This window comes from Corvus cornix, chromosome 4A, assembly GCF_000738735.6.
Source record: "Corvus cornix cornix isolate S_Up_H32 chromosome 4A, ASM73873v5, whole genome shotgun sequence".
NCBI classification, from domain to species: domain Eukaryota; kingdom Metazoa; phylum Chordata; class Aves; order Passeriformes; family Corvidae; genus Corvus; species Corvus cornix.
In genome coordinates, this window is record NC_047058.1 from 18266293 (window position 1) to 18281497 (window position 15205).

The 15205-nt window shown below is 41.7% G+C and overlaps 1 protein-coding gene across 1 annotated transcript in view; it reads left to right on the forward strand.

Annotated features, from left to right (window-relative positions):
* Positions 1–1255: 1255 nt before the first annotated feature.
* The window catches only part of ABCB7 (ATP binding cassette subfamily B member 7), a 36173-nt gene continuing 22223 nt past the window's right edge, over positions 1256–15205 (forward strand). The window contains exons 1-4 of the mRNA XM_039571796.1: positions 1256–1429; positions 7946–8023; positions 9535–9621; positions 14388–14507. Coding sequence (XP_039427730.1) covers positions 1256–1429; positions 7946–8023; positions 9535–9621; positions 14388–14507 — 459 coding nt within the window. The remainder of the gene's footprint in view (positions 1430–7945; positions 8024–9534; positions 9622–14387; positions 14508–15205) is intronic.

Below are 15205 nucleotides of genomic sequence, written 5' to 3' on the forward strand. Positions count from 1 at the left end.
GAGTTACAGCCTTCTGACAGCTCTGCATGCCGATCACATGGGAGTATATAGGGCACCGGAAACGTCATCCATGGCATAGCTCTATCTTCCTAAATGGGTGTTTAATTAGGAACCATACTATTGCTGCATTATTCTGGCTCAGAGGAACTACGGCTGAGTTGTGTGGGGTGGAGGAAGCCTCTGAGGTAGCTCAGAATTTAACGCTGGGAAGGGTGGGGAATACAGGATTAGGTCTGTGCGGAGATGTACCAGCCCACGTGCCATCCACACATTCCCCTCCGGCCCCTGCTCCCTCATGGTGCTGCAGGCCAGGGCTTGTCTGCGCCCCAGGCAAGGAAACTGCAGCTGCTCAGTGGGGAACCCAAAATCCAGAGGGACTGTGTGCCAGCTCGAGCACCTTTTTCTGTCTGCAGTACTGTCGGTGTCCAGCTGCATGTGTACAAAGCATGGGAATGTGCAGAATGCCATGGTGGGTCTGAGGGCTGCCTCCCTCTGGGCTCCATGGAGGATGGCAGCTCCCCACAGGGCACTGTGGCAGGTTGTGGCCTGCCCCTCTCACACTGCAATGCTGGGGTCAGGGCAGCCCCTCTCTTGGCACCATGGCAGGGTTGAAGGCAGCCCTTCTCTGGGCACCACAGTGAGGCTGAGGGCTGCCCCTTTCTGGATGCCATGGTGGGGCTGAGAGCTGCCCCTCTTTGGGGGCCATGGTGAGACTCAGGGCTGCACCTCTCTGGGTGCCGTGGTGGTGGCACTGCGGGCTGCCCCCTCAGGGGACCATGGTTGAGGACATCCCCTTTCGTGGCACCATGGGGAATGAGGGCAGCTCCTCTCAGGGTGCCATGGCGGGGCTGAGGGCTGCCCTTCTCAGGGTGCCATGGGGGATCTGAGGGCAGTCCCTACCAGAGCGGGGCTCAAGGCTGTCCATCTTGGGCCACCATGGTGGAGGGCAGCCCTTCTCACAGAATGCCAGGGGGAGCTCAGAGCAGCCCCTCTCTGCCCACCACGACAAGTCTGAGGACAGCTCCTCTCGGGGTCCCGCCATGGCGGCTGTGAGGGCGGCGGCTGTGAGGGCGGCGGCTGTGAGGGCGGCGGCTGTGAGGGCGGCGGCTGTGAGGGCGGCGGCTGTGAGGGCAACTGAGCTCAGCTTCCCGCCACGGCAGCCTGAGGGAGGCACACCCGCCCCGCCCTGCCCCGCCCCGCCCCTCCCGCGGGTCCGCCGCCGTCCCACAATCCCGTTCGCCCCGGCCCTCGCAAGATGGCGGTGCTGGGGGCACCGCGGGGCCTGGTGGCTGCCGCCTGCCGTAAGCGGCGGCTGCTGCTCGCCCTGGCCCTGCTGCGCCCGCCGCCCGCCGCCGCCGTCGCCTGCTTCTCCGTGGGGACGGTGGGGAGCGGGCGGCGACGGGCCCGAGCTGCTCCGGGGGGCGAACAGGTGCGTGGGGGCGCCGGGGCGGGCAGGCGGTGAGGGGCTGAGGGGGCGCCAGGAGCTGAGAGGGTTGAGGGGTGGTCGGTGAGGGGCTGAGAGGCGCCGGTGCCGCAAAGCTGTTCCGCCGGCTCTGCGAGCACCGCCTGGTTCGTCCTTGCCGTGCCGGTATCAGCCCCTGCCGCCCCGGGGGACGCAGGGGGGACCGGGGGCTCCCGGAGGCCGGTCAGCCCTGCGGGGGCTCCCGTGCGGAGGGACCGGGGGTGTCGTGGGGTCTCTCTGGGCACAAGCGTTAAACCCCTCAGTGTCTTTGAACATGATGTGTGGTGAGTGTATGTATAGAGAGTAACTTGTGCTGACAGCTAGTTCTGCCGCTTTGTGCGGAACGGGAGTTGGAGTTGGAGTGCTTTCTGTCAGCTATGGAAGGCTGTAATGTTTCAGTGAATTACTTTTTATTGCAAGTAAAGTATTGAGTACATTATCTCAAACTAAGTCCAGCTTTCAGTAGTTCATGTGCATTTTTCAAGGTGGCTGAAGGAAGTGTATCCCAAAGACTGAGGGAATGAACTTTCATAAACTCTCAGCTTGTAATTCTGTTTGATAATAAACTTTTTTATCCCCCCAGATCACTGCTGTTTATGAGTAACTTTTTTTTGTCACCCGCCTTGATTAGTTTTTCCTGACAGGGAGAATTCTCTCAGGGACTGCAGTCAATTTTATTACTGGCTAGATGAGATGAGCAGGACTGAAAGGGTAAATTTTGGGGGGTTTTAATTTTGAAACTTGTGCAAGAGGCTGAGTGCTAAAGTCGATGCAGATCAAATATTTTACCCATGTATTTGCATACATTAAAATATACCTGAATACTCAGTATTGTTTGGTGTTCCTGGAGATGTATTTCAGCTGTTAGGGAACAAACAGCAATGTTATCATGGTGATGAATAGAAGTATTAATTATATTCCTGTTTTCCTTTTGAATGATTTTATTTTCATGTGAGAAATGCCAGTCCCTGCTGATCAGTTTTAATTGCCACGTGTCACTAAATGTGGATTTGGACTAGATTTTCTGAACTAGAAAGCTAATACTAAGTCTGTGGAATATATATATGTGTGTTCATCTCTTTGACTTTTTAGTTTCTAGGCATTTTTGTGTTAGGAAGTGGTCAATGAATGCATTTTTTAATGGTCTGGTAATGAATTTTCACTTTTGCATCAAGCTCTATTTGACTGAAAACTAGAATTCATTAAATGAATGAGCATTTATTTTATTAAGCAAAAACTCAAGAGGCTCAAACTTAAATGTTCTGGACTTGCTGGTTATAATGCCCTTCAAAATTTTAGGACATGATTTTTCAAACATTTAATTAAATTTGCTGATAGAGGAAGATGTGTTATCCTGAAATTTCAGTTTCCTCTTTTTTTCTCCTTCCCATTTTTCAGTCAGTTCAAGAAACACTGTGCCTGCACTAGTGGAAGTGACTGTCAGAAGCTGGCTAGGCACTTCAGCAGGTTATATTCCAGAGTGATTAGCCATTGATGATTATAAATTAGGTAGTCCAGCAACTAAAAAAATCTTCTGGGAGCAAATATGTGCATCCTGGTTTAGTTCAGTTATTTAATTATTTTTGCTATGCTCATACACTAATGAGGACTGTCGATATTTTTAATGAGCTCATTCTGCAAGCTGTTCTGTAGATTAAAAAATTGAAGAAACACCCGAGTTTGCATTTAAAACAACTTAATCTTGATTGCCATGGTCCATTTCACAGTCATGTGGGAATAAGGTGTGGTAAAAGCCCCCAGGCTCCTGCATGGTGGCACATCTTGGTGTTTAGATTGGAGTGTGGGGGAAAGCTCTTCTGTTTCCTTCATTGCTGGGTTCTAGGTGTCACACAGGGGTTAGCTTTTGCACTGGTTTGTTGAATGTAACCAAGGGCTGTAAATGTGAAATAAATGCTCATGATCCAGCCTCTTAGTCCCACACAGCATGGGAGACTGGCAGGACACAACCAGGCTTTAATGGCATGTCTTCCCCAAAGTGTTCCTAACTAGTAGGGACTTTCCAGGAGGACACACCTACTGTGAAGTGGTTGCACCAGTGCTCCTCAGTGCTGGGGTAAAACCCCATTTGGGAGTAAACTCCGCAGCCACAGTTCTGCTTTAACTGATGTAACTACACAAATAGCAGAGGTTTGTGACAGCATAACTTGAGTCAGTCAAGAGCTGTGCCTGTTACACCTCAAGTTGGTGAACAGTACAGCCATAGCTTAACTCCTGACAAAAAATGGGATTGAAGGAAGGAATAAGCTCTGATAAAATGAGCACAGGAGCAAAGTTACCAACCATTCTTTTTGCAAAAGTTAATTTCAAAGACTTGCATTTCATCCTGCTCTGCTTTGCATCCGTGTGGTACTTGGTCCCCCATCTTCATAGTTTCACATCCATTTTAAGGTTTTCTAAGCTTACAATTGTAAGCTTAATTGTGTTAGAATAGATACGTATTTTCTATGGCACTTAGTACCACAAGAGTCAAGTACAGTAGAGTTGTTTGGGTGTTATTGCGTTACAGATTCAAATCTCTTTTTCCCCTCACACTTCTATTTTTCAGTAGTTTTGATTAGAGTCTTGCTTTTCTGAATACTAACTCATGTAACATTTGTGTCCTGGAGAGGAAAACAGCTAAATTTATGGAGGGGAAAAACAGGTACCATAAATATTGTGGAACTGTCATCAGGCTTCATTTTTTGATATTGAGATCAGTTTGTATTTCCATAACCACAGCTCCTTCAGTTCACTCTCCTGTGGTTGGAGTAGGCAGGGGTTCATCATGTCAAAACTTGTGTTTGGAATTTAGGATCTCTGCTGAGTGGAGAACTGGCACGCTGGCTTGATAAACTTTCATGAGTAACTGAACAATTGCTTTTGGTTTTTTTTTTTTTCTAGGAAGCTTGTGGGTTTGGGTTGGGTTTTTTTGTTTTGTTTTGTTTTTTTTTTTTTAGAAGCTTGTCTGTATCCAAAATAAAAGCAATGGCAAATTCTATCCAATCTAAATATGGAAATTAAATTAATCTAAAAATTAGTTAAATGAATTTAAATGAGCTAAACGGAAAGAAAATAGCATTTGACTGGAAGGGTTGATCAGCCTTTAACTAAGGATATTTATTTTGCTAGGAATCTTTATAAGCAAAGAAATACACTGAGGAGTTTCTTTCAGGGAGAACTTTGGCAGTTGTAGAAAGCTGGGCTGTGTACATTATTGTAACTGTAACGGTACAAAATAGAGACTTTTTCCTTCCATTATCATGCCCTTCCAGCTGCCAGTGATAAAGAGCTTGTCCTTCTGCATAACTTAATAATATCCCTTGCTCTGGAAGGGGTTGCAAGAGAAGTTTCAGGTATTTTTTATTAAATTTATTTATATTTTACTTTGGGTTTTTTATTTATTTATTTTCACCTGAAGCCTGGTCTGTTCTTTAAAATTGCACTGATGTTTATTGTCCAGACATTTCATGTGTTTGTGTGCATTGCTAAATTCTCTTCTCTAGACTCTGAAGGTGCAGTTGGACACCTTGCTGCCCAGGAGCTGTTAATCAGCAGTCTCAGGCAGTCAGCAGTCCTCACTGGCAAATACCTGCTTTGTAATGGGGTATTTGAAATTCCTTGAATTTTCAAAATCCCTTTAGAAAGGGGGTATTGCTGCTGAGCAGAGCAGTAATCCCATATGTCTGCCTATAAAAATGGACATCTAAAATTGCTGTGAGGAGGGATGCCCCATTCCTTTGCAGTGTCCAGCGCCAGGTTGGATGGGACTTGGAGCAGGCTGATGTAGTGGAAGGTGTTCCTGCCCATGGCAGGGGTTGGCACTGGATGGGCTTTAAGGTCCTTTCCTTTGCTCTGTACACATCCACCCAAGTGTCCAGAGAAATTACACATTCGCCACTGTTAAATATGACTCCAGTTAAGTTTATATTGTTCACACTGGTGACAGTTTAGCCTATTTTTATACCAGAAAATTTTCACCTTTTTCTCTCGTTTTTCTCCGTTCTTTCCTATTCATCATTTATTTTCTTGCCTTGTAAACTCGGCAGGATCAACTGTGGGACTTAAATGCTGCACAGGTACTTGAATCCCACCTTCAGTTATCTTTTCTGTTACAGATAGTTTAAAAAAAAATCCCCATGAGATGAGTGCTGCATGTCTGAAACACTACATATCATATTTCAGAGAGAAGCTTCTAAGTGTGGGTTTGACCTTGCACAAATGTGTTTAATCCCTGTTGTTTGTTTGCATTTGTAGTATTTAAACTACTACCCACAGTCATGACACTTCAGCAACATGACTTTTATGTGCAATCAGTACTAGACATCTGTTTCATCCTTTAGAGTTTATAGAATCATATCCAAAAATACATTAAAAGAACATAATGGTGCAGAGTCAGGCATTCAGGAGTTATGAAACGCCGGAATTCAAGTTCCCTGCATTATTTCTTAAATTCTGAAATAAGCAGGACTTGCTCCTGGTTCTTTAAAGCAATAACCTGCTTCTTTTATGTTTTGTGATTAGATTCAAGTATGGCTTTTCTTTGTAGTCTTAAAGCTCTTGGGAGCCCTAGTGAGGGAGAGTGGAGTCCTAAGTCTTCCTGCAGCATGTTTGAAGAATGGCAGGGAAAGCTTCAGCCCATATCATTTGGGCAATTTTGCTGTCAATAATGTGATGGTCAGAGGAATTATCAGTGAAGTAAGCTGTTCACCTTGTTTAACTGTTTGTTTCTTTGCTCAGATTTGTTTTTTAGCAGGGGCTTGAGAGAGGATTGAGTCTTCCAGGCTCAACACTGAAAATAAGAACAAGTTTTTCTGTGTATCTTGTGCAAAACCTTTAAATCTTTTTGCTGTCTTAACCCCATGACAGTTCATAGCTTCAGTCGAGAGATCAGGCTATCTATCTAATGCAGTAATTGAGACCAAATCTGCTGGTGTTTCAGTAGAAGTTGTTTCTGTGATCTTGCCTGCCTCATATTTCAGTCAGAAGTGAGCTCTGAGAACTTTGAGGTCAAAAGAGATGAATTTTTAAGAAAATGTTTTTATGACGTCCTGTGGGTACACTGCAGAAAACAGTAATTAGCTGCTTCCCACTAACTGGTGAAGCATCGTAATTTTTCCATTATATTTTCTGTTTATGACACTCTCATCATTCCTGTGGAGAGTGTCTTGCTTTAGCTGGAATCCTCTGTGCTGACACAAAGCTGTCGAGTCATGAGTGCATCTACAAGGAAGTGCTTTAGAAATGCAACTCCTTTGTTTAACCCAGGTGTTGGAAGTATCAGGATGGTTCACTGAGGCCAGTGAGCTCTACTAAATGCAAAATCTATAATTATGATGTTCTCTCTTTCTCTATAATGTCATATAATGGAAATGTTTGGAATAGCAGGTCCATGTGATGACTTGTGGAGAAATGGTTTTAATTTTCTTTGAAATGACTCATGAAATTATTACTTGGGATATGTGTCTTAGGAGCAAAAGGATGTTTAAGGCAAGGTATAAAATATATGATGGTGCTGCTGTTTGTCAAGGTTAAAATTACCCTTTTTTATGGTCAAGTTCTTTTTTTTTTTCCTTTTTTTTTGCTGTTTGTCCTTTGCCGTGGGCTGGTGAGCAGCTCTTTGGCTCTTTTCACTCTTGGTGGTGATTGTTGTAGAGTGTGAGGTGTATGGGTAGTATTGTAACAGAGCACTGAAAGATTGAGTATTGCATGTGTCAGAGCTGATGTGGCACCATCACTGCTGACCAGGAGAGGTCCCTGTGTTTTGCCATGGGGAAGCACTGCCAGCCAGTCCATCTGAGGAACAGAAATGGTCCTTGGAAACTTAGGAATATGGATTGCTTTGCAGGGTAACGTGTAGAGCGTGGTACAGTTGGTGCCAGCTGTGTATTACAGGTTAAGGTGCATGGAGGGATCTGTGAATATTGCATATATTGTGTCCTGATAACCTAAAACTTGTTGCCAGCCCTGCTCTGCTTTCTCAAAGTCCCAGTGCTTCCCAGGCAAAAGCTGTAGCTTTGATTTGCCTTCTGGAGACAAGCATGGCATGAGCTGAGCTAAGAGGAATTGGGAATGGCAGAACCTATAAGCATAAAAATAACATTTCATGATGAAAAACAGGACAAAAGACTATTTGAAAGAATTCAGAAGACAACCTGGGAGAAAATTAAAATGAGAGGAAAGGGAAAACTGGGCTTTTGTTGTACAGAAGAAACAAAGTCTGATGAGAGTGGGGATTCAGGGAAGGGAAAGGTTCATTGTCACTGAGCATTTCTGATGTGTGAATGTAATTTATTTTACAGCTGCTCCCCACCAATTTTCTTTTTCTGTGGTCACTTGTTAAAACACAAAGCCATCTGCCTTCTTTTCATGTTCTGCTTGTTTACATAAACTAGATGAATATTCTCTGAATGTGAAGTGCATGTTCTGCATGACTCTGTTTTCATTTCTCTCTTTTTTTTTTTCCCCTCCTGTTCTATTCTGTAGATTCCACCAATCTGCAGGCAAAGATCATGGCACAGTCTGGGAGGGAATTATTCAAGGCCATTATTGGAGCATTCAGAGGTTGGTATAAATTGTTGTTCTTCCAACTTGCAGGTCAGAAAACACTTAAGCCCTGGAACATCTTTCTGTTTAGACTGCTGTTACTTTTTTTTTTTTTTTTTTTTTTAATTTCACTAGTCACAATTCTGGAGTGAAATGGCAACTTATGTTTCTGCCCCTAGAATTCTTTTGGAATCTCCGCAAACTAATGATAATACAATAACTTCAAAAAAGAGTTCTTAAAAGTGTAGTATTTGTGTGGTGGTATTTAGATTCATTTGTTAGGGACAGGAAATACCCAGGTAAGGAATAGCCAGGTAGGAAACTGTGAGTTTTCCTTCAATATGTAGGGCTTTATTCCTTCAAATTTCTGCTTAGGTTGTAGAATATTTTCATCATTGGGTGCCAGCATGTCAGGCTCTTACTCCTATGAGGTCTGCTTGCCTTAAACCAGTGCAAACATAGGGAAGATGCAATTTTTCCTGTTCATGGAATAATATGACAGATTTCTGAGTAACACACTTGTTTGAATGAAGCTAAGAAATGTATTTGTCTTGCTTTTCTTTTTTGTTTTTAATTATAAAATAATAACCACTCATAACTGACTTAAGTAGCTAAAATCTTTTGAGGGTCATTGTGACTTCAAAGCATGAAATCTACTTAGATTAGTTTTTTTATAATGTTTTTCTTTAAAATGTGAAAAGTGACATTTTGATTTGGGAAACCCTGGGGTCTGCTATCAACCAACATACATAAAATAAGATTGCTAATGAGCTTTTACATAACTTGAACCTGGAAATTGTCAACATGTAGCAAATCTTTTAAACAAAAAGCAGATTCTTTTTTGAAAAGCTTTAACAGGTCCATTGTTTGTGGCAGGCACTTTGAACTTGGAAAAATGCCTGGTGGTAGTGAGTTGTTATTTTTTAATACATCTACATGCATAAATAAATTCAGAAATCTTCTCAGGGAATCTTGGCCACATGCTAAGAGAAGCGAACGTTTGTTTTTAACAAGCAGGTTCTTTTCCAAACTGCCCCTGTACATGGATTGCAGCAGGGCCTCTGGAATGGGATGACTTGTGGCCATTCCCATCCTGGTAGGAAAGACAAATGTGAAGCAGATTTATCTATTTATTTTGCCCTCAAGTGAAGTTACTCTTACATACAGGGAGAGAGTATTACTGCTTAGATGTGTTTCACTTCACATATTAATGTGCCTGAGTATGGTTATCCTCCAAAACATCAAGTTTTTTCTGTGTTCTTTGGTTCAGTTTCAATATTTAACAATGTGTTATCTTTACCTCCTGGCTGCTTGGAATATGCTCTTTGCTGCTAGGATTATATCCCTTTTTTATTATTGTTTTCTTAAGCAAGGCAAGGTTTTTAGAGGGAGGTAAGATCTTTTATTAAAACAAGTTTAAACTGTTGGACGATGAGGGAGGCAAAACAGGCCAGTAGTTCTTCTTTCTGCTGGCTTTTACGTGCCTGTTTCCTGAGGTTCTTGCAAATTGACTTTTTATTTTCACACAGATCCTGCCGAGGTGGCAACTGATAGAGAAGAGGATGTGTTGGCACGGCCATGCTGGTGGAGGGCTTCACACGGATCCAAAGGAAGGGGTAAAACTTGCTCAATTAATGTTGCTTTTTAAATAAAAAATATTGTCAGGTTCCCCAAAGAAACTAAACCTAAAAACTGAAGACCTCAAGCAACAATTTGTCCAAAATTCTCTTGGTAGATATATGAATATTGTAGTAGAGTAGATACTGTTTAATTGTCAGTGTAGACTTGGTAGCTCTTAAATCACCAAATGTTTGTAATAATGGTGTTGAAGGGCTTTATTTATTTTACTAAAAATACTTTTACTGTTTTACTGTTACACGCTCCTTTGAAATTGGCCTGTGTGATATTCTTTTGATGGAAAATATGTTCTCTTGTAATTCACTGATTTGTTGATCTTGTGACTGATACTTCTCTGTGACTTGACAGACAGGATAGTAGAAATCAGCTCTTGGGTTCTTGCATCAGTTGGTAAAATCACACTTGAAATGGGAGGGGAGAAAGCAGTTAAACTGTGTGTATTTTTATGTGGAATTAGTGGTAATGCAGCTGGTATATTCTGGCTGTATTTCTGTTCAGGAAGCACATTAAATTAATGAAGGAGAAGCAGTATCTTTTATTAGACCAAATGATTACAATCAGAAAATGAGGCAAACTTTTGGTTAAAACAGGACAGTATCAACTGTGTGATTAAAATTGCCAAATCAAAGCTCTTGAGTTTACAGAACTTCCATCTTCTCATTTCCTGGGCACACTTATTTCTGATGCTTTGTATATTTGCAGAATCATTCTGTGTGAATGGTTATAACTTGTTCAAACTTGGGTGGGATCTTCCCTAAAATGAGTCAAGACCACATTGATGACAAACTGAACTTTCAGAATCCAGGTCTTTCAGGGCTGCTTTGCTAATTTAACTGTTCTGAGGGTATCTCTCCTACAGCCTCAATTGTAAAGAAATCAAAGAGTTAAATTTAAGATTTTCTTTCAAGTTTTCATCTGAGAATTGTTCCTTCATTGAATCCAAACCTGTTTGTGCTACGGGCAGAAATGAGGAGAGGTGTATGTTTTATAGTAAGAGGGAATTTCATAAGCTGAGGTGTAGCCAGCTTGTTTTAGCAAACATCTGTGATCTTTTCTGCATGAGGCACAGGGGGAAACAAAATAATTGGCCATCTCCAGTCAGTGGTACCACTGGCTCTGCATGTAACATTAACTTCAGACTCATTTTAAGACCCTCCTTGCAATAGGTGTCAGCTCTTTTCAGGGATTTTCTAGGTGAAACAGACTTCAAACCTAACTGACTCTGCTTCTCTGTTTCGCATATTTAGATTCCAGGGTTTTCCCTGGTCGGAAAGGAAATGGAAGGTTCTGTTTACCAAAACACAAGTAGCCTTAAGGGATGTTGGATGTTTCTTAATGCTGAAAGTCGCTAGCAATATGTTATCCAAAAATTTTCATGCCAGATGATATTTTTTTCAGTTTGCTGGCACTGTAAAATTTCATTGGCATTCTCTCTTCAGCCACTACTTGCAGCTATTCCTGTATAAATCAATCCCTTAACTTCTTTATTCCAATAAATGCAACTATAACGTGGTTAATACAGGACATGGTCAGTTAAGTCTGTTGTCTAACTAAACAAATACCAGCTGTCCAGGAGAAAGCAGCAAGAGCCAGCTGTGGACGAGGTGAAGCGTGTGAAGAGTGGAAGAAAACAGGGTAACATTGGGTTTGCCAGGAATTTCTCAGCAAAACTGAAGGAAATACTCTGTTCCAAGTGCAGTTCCTGTATCTCATGTAGCATGCACTTGTATTCAGTGTGTAAAAATAAAAATACTGGCACCCCATTTACCACATTTTTTTCCTCCTAGGATTATACTTTTAGGAGAACTGCAGGTGAGATACCTGTCAGCTCTATTACACCTCTCTCTGTTCCAGATTTTTTTTGACAAACCAGCCTGTTCATTCTGACTTTGGGAGTGACATTTTAAATTGCCCCTTTTATAGCAGCTTCAGCAGGTACAGAACTGAATACTAAGGATGAACACAGAATGAAGGGCACATTACCTTCATCTCACATGTAACTGCTAGAGAAACTTAGACTTTTTTAAAATTCCAAAATAACTTGTGCTTACAGCAGTGGCTGCTGTGCTGAGTACTGAAATCAGTACTGGTCTTTACCAGCTTTGGGGGTGTTTTTGGTGGTGGTTGGGAGAATAACCTCGTGCAGGGGTAAAAAGCTTGTGCTGGTACAATAAAGAGGGTGATAGAGCTTCCTGAGGGTAGCTCCTGAGGCAGCACACAGGGAGCCAGAGCTGGGTCTTTCTTCATCAGCAGTGACAGCTTAAATGCAAGTCAAACTACCACTTTCTTGCATCCCTCTTCTAACAGCTCATCATCCTGGCACAGGCTTTATCCACCAAGTGACAGGGTCAGCCCAATGAGTGCCTCGAAGTGCTCAATAACCATGGAGATTGTGAAGAGGAATGATGGCTTTCTTTTTTTCCCCCCTCTTTAGGTATTTTAAAAGGTTCAGAACCTGGATGGGATGGGTAGAGGGGACAGAAAGTTGGTCAATGGTCATTCTTTTCCAAATAATCTTCAGTATTGCATAATGTGTTTTAAAAACATGCTGCATTCAAAAAGAGGAAAAGGCTTTCCTTCTTTGCTCCCTGCTGTATTAGATTTATAATATTTTTCCTTCCATTCCTTGCATTTCTGTAGAAACAGACCTTGAAAGAAAATGTAAAACATTCCTGCCATTTAAAAGGAGGTAAAATAAATTAATCTCTTAACCTTTTTATGTACCTCAGAGAATCAAAAAAGGGCCTGAGTCCATTGAACAGATTGCTCATTTTAATTCTTAATGTTGCCACTTGCATATTTAAACAATTTTTAACTCATGTTTCAGTACAACAGTAACATTTATTTCATGGTAAACTTTGATGTAATATGTGTGCATTTTGCATCCTTTGATATTTCTTCTTGTTCCTTTGCAAGGCCTTTGGCAAATGAGTGGCTGCCTTCTGACTTTTTTCTAAATGGATTTACTTCTGTCACTGTTCAGAGCCATGAAAAAAGGAAATAGATTCCTTGTTTGCAGCCAATATATTTTGTTCCTTTTAATAGCTTTTCTGTGCAAAGTCTGCCTAGCCAATAGCAACATATAATTAGAACTCCTCTGATTGCACTTTTGTATCTTTTGTGTTAATGTGGTACCAATTTTTTTTAACTTCCTTTTAACCTGTAAGTGGTGATCAAAGATATTTTTCCATGTGTTTGAACTGCTTTTTATGCATATCCTTGGCTCAAATGGAAAGATTAATGTATATGCTGCAGCAGATAGCTCATCTCTCAAGTGGGTAGGACACAACAGAGACACCTTTGCATCCTCTCTCCACTTACAGATCTTCCATATATCCATTTTTTAAAAGTAATTTGAAATGTGCTTATCCTGTGTGATGTTCCAATACATTTGCAGCTGGTGACAAAATGCCTTGGTTTTGCTTGAAGCTGTGACTAGAAAAACTGAGATGAATTTCCCGGTGCTTTTAAAAGCTTACATTTATAGGATTGGCTTCCCTGGTTGCCTCGGTAATTTTGCCTTTTAGCAGACCTCTCCTTTATTGCTTATTCACCCCAGACCTTAACAGAGAATTTCTTTTCTAATTTGGTTTATCCTCAAACAGTAAGATTTATTATAATACTCCCTCTTTCTACTGACTTCTGTCATAAGAGTCATCTTTGAAAGGTGTGCACTAACTTTTTGTTTCCCTCCCTCCTCCCCACTACAAAATACTGCCTGAAATGGAGAGATTAGCTGTCCTTGCTGCCCTCCCTTCTGTCTTAGATAACCCTCGTGTCTTTCAAGTTAATCCCCAGCGTAGCCAACATAGAGAAATGAGTTGTTGATACTTGTGCTCTGTGTTACTGCACATCCACTTGTTCTCCGTTAGGAAATGTGGTCTAGGCTGCAGATAATTTAGCTTGGGAGTTCAGTGGGATATATCAGAAGTGTCAGTGATAGACATCTGTCCAGCTGGAAAATATAACCTGCACTGTTGTAAAAAAATACAGCAACCAAACACAACAGCAACAGAAAAAGAATCCCAAACCAAAACTTTAAATAAACCCAAACAGAAAAAGTAATGCTTTTCAAGATGTGTCTCTCGTTAACTGGATTGTGCTCTTACTTAGAGCACATGAGATTTGGAGGAGAACCTATTTTAAGAATTCAGTTAAAACTGATATAATCAGTTAAGCCAGCATGTAGCCATGTACATCTTCTGCCTTGTGAAGCCTGATAATCTAACATCAGGGAATGTTCTCCAAGCTATTAAGGTTTATTGTGGACCTTTCAGATTTCCTTCTTGCCTTAGTTTTTTTGTTAGTTTGGGGTGGTTTTTTTTGCTATTCTCTCTTGTTGTTTCTAAGCTATTTTAAAACGTCTTCCAAAAAGGAAGTACCAAGCCATTGAATTTTGTACAGCAATCTTGAGGAGATAAAAAAGAAGGGTCAGTTTATTTGTTCTGTGAAGTATGTCTAGGTGGGGAGTTGTGGCTTTCTCTATGTTCCAGTTGCAGCCAGCCAAACTTGCACTCTGGAGAACATGGAACAGCTTTAACAGCATGTCATGGATATGAACCTAAAAACTTACAGCTTGAAATGTTAATAGCAGTCCTAGTCTCAGACATTGTCAAGTGTCTGTTTCCTATCAAAGAAAATACAGAAGTGATCCAAATGTATAAAATTCATTCTTACTTATACAGTTATTTTACTTCCCAAGGTCTCTTTATAAAGCAGTGCCTTTGTTTGCTCTTTCCGACAGCTGAAGGAGATCGATGCCAAGAAGATCATCCGGGCAATGCTGTCCTATGTGTGGCCCAAAGACAGGCCAGACCTACGGGCCAGGGTTGCCATATCCCTGGGCTTTCTGGCAAGTGCCAAGGTAAGAACAGACACCTCGTTGTAGTGTCACAGTTACTGTTCATCTGTACAAGGAATCATTTTCTTTTCTAGTGTTCAAGGGCTTTTACGCTCTTAAGATGTCTGGGTTTTGTACCAGGGGCATGTATCAGAAATAAGAGCTTGGATTTTGGAACAGGGTGTATCTGCAGGTAGTACATGTGTGCATGTTTAGGGAGATAATGATGACAACCAGAATTTTTATTTCCCTTGCTCCCATTAGTTTAGCCCAGGATTTTCCATTGCTGGTTAATTATTTACCTCAGAAATTACAGGAAATGGGAGTTAAAGGTTGTTCTCTTCTTGTGTGGTGCTGTCAGATAGGATTTCTTCAAGGCTCTGTGTCCATTCTCAACCCTGAACTTGAGCAATGTGGTGGTGCCTACTCACAGCTCTTGCTGTGCTGTGGAAAGGATTTGAGCTCCGGTCTGTTGATAATTTCTCTATGAAGTGACAGAGGAATTCATTGTTTCAGGGACTTCTCTGGTGTCCTAATATGAGAGAAGCTGTATAACTTTTTGTATTTAAGAACCCTGCTTTCATTCAAATGATTTTTCCTATAGTCTTTGATTGTGAAATGGAGGATTGGTCTTTACTTCATTGTGTAAAAGGATCTTCTATATTCTTACCTGCAACGAAATTAGTGTTTATTTGTTCTTTCAAAGAATTTAGCATGCAAAA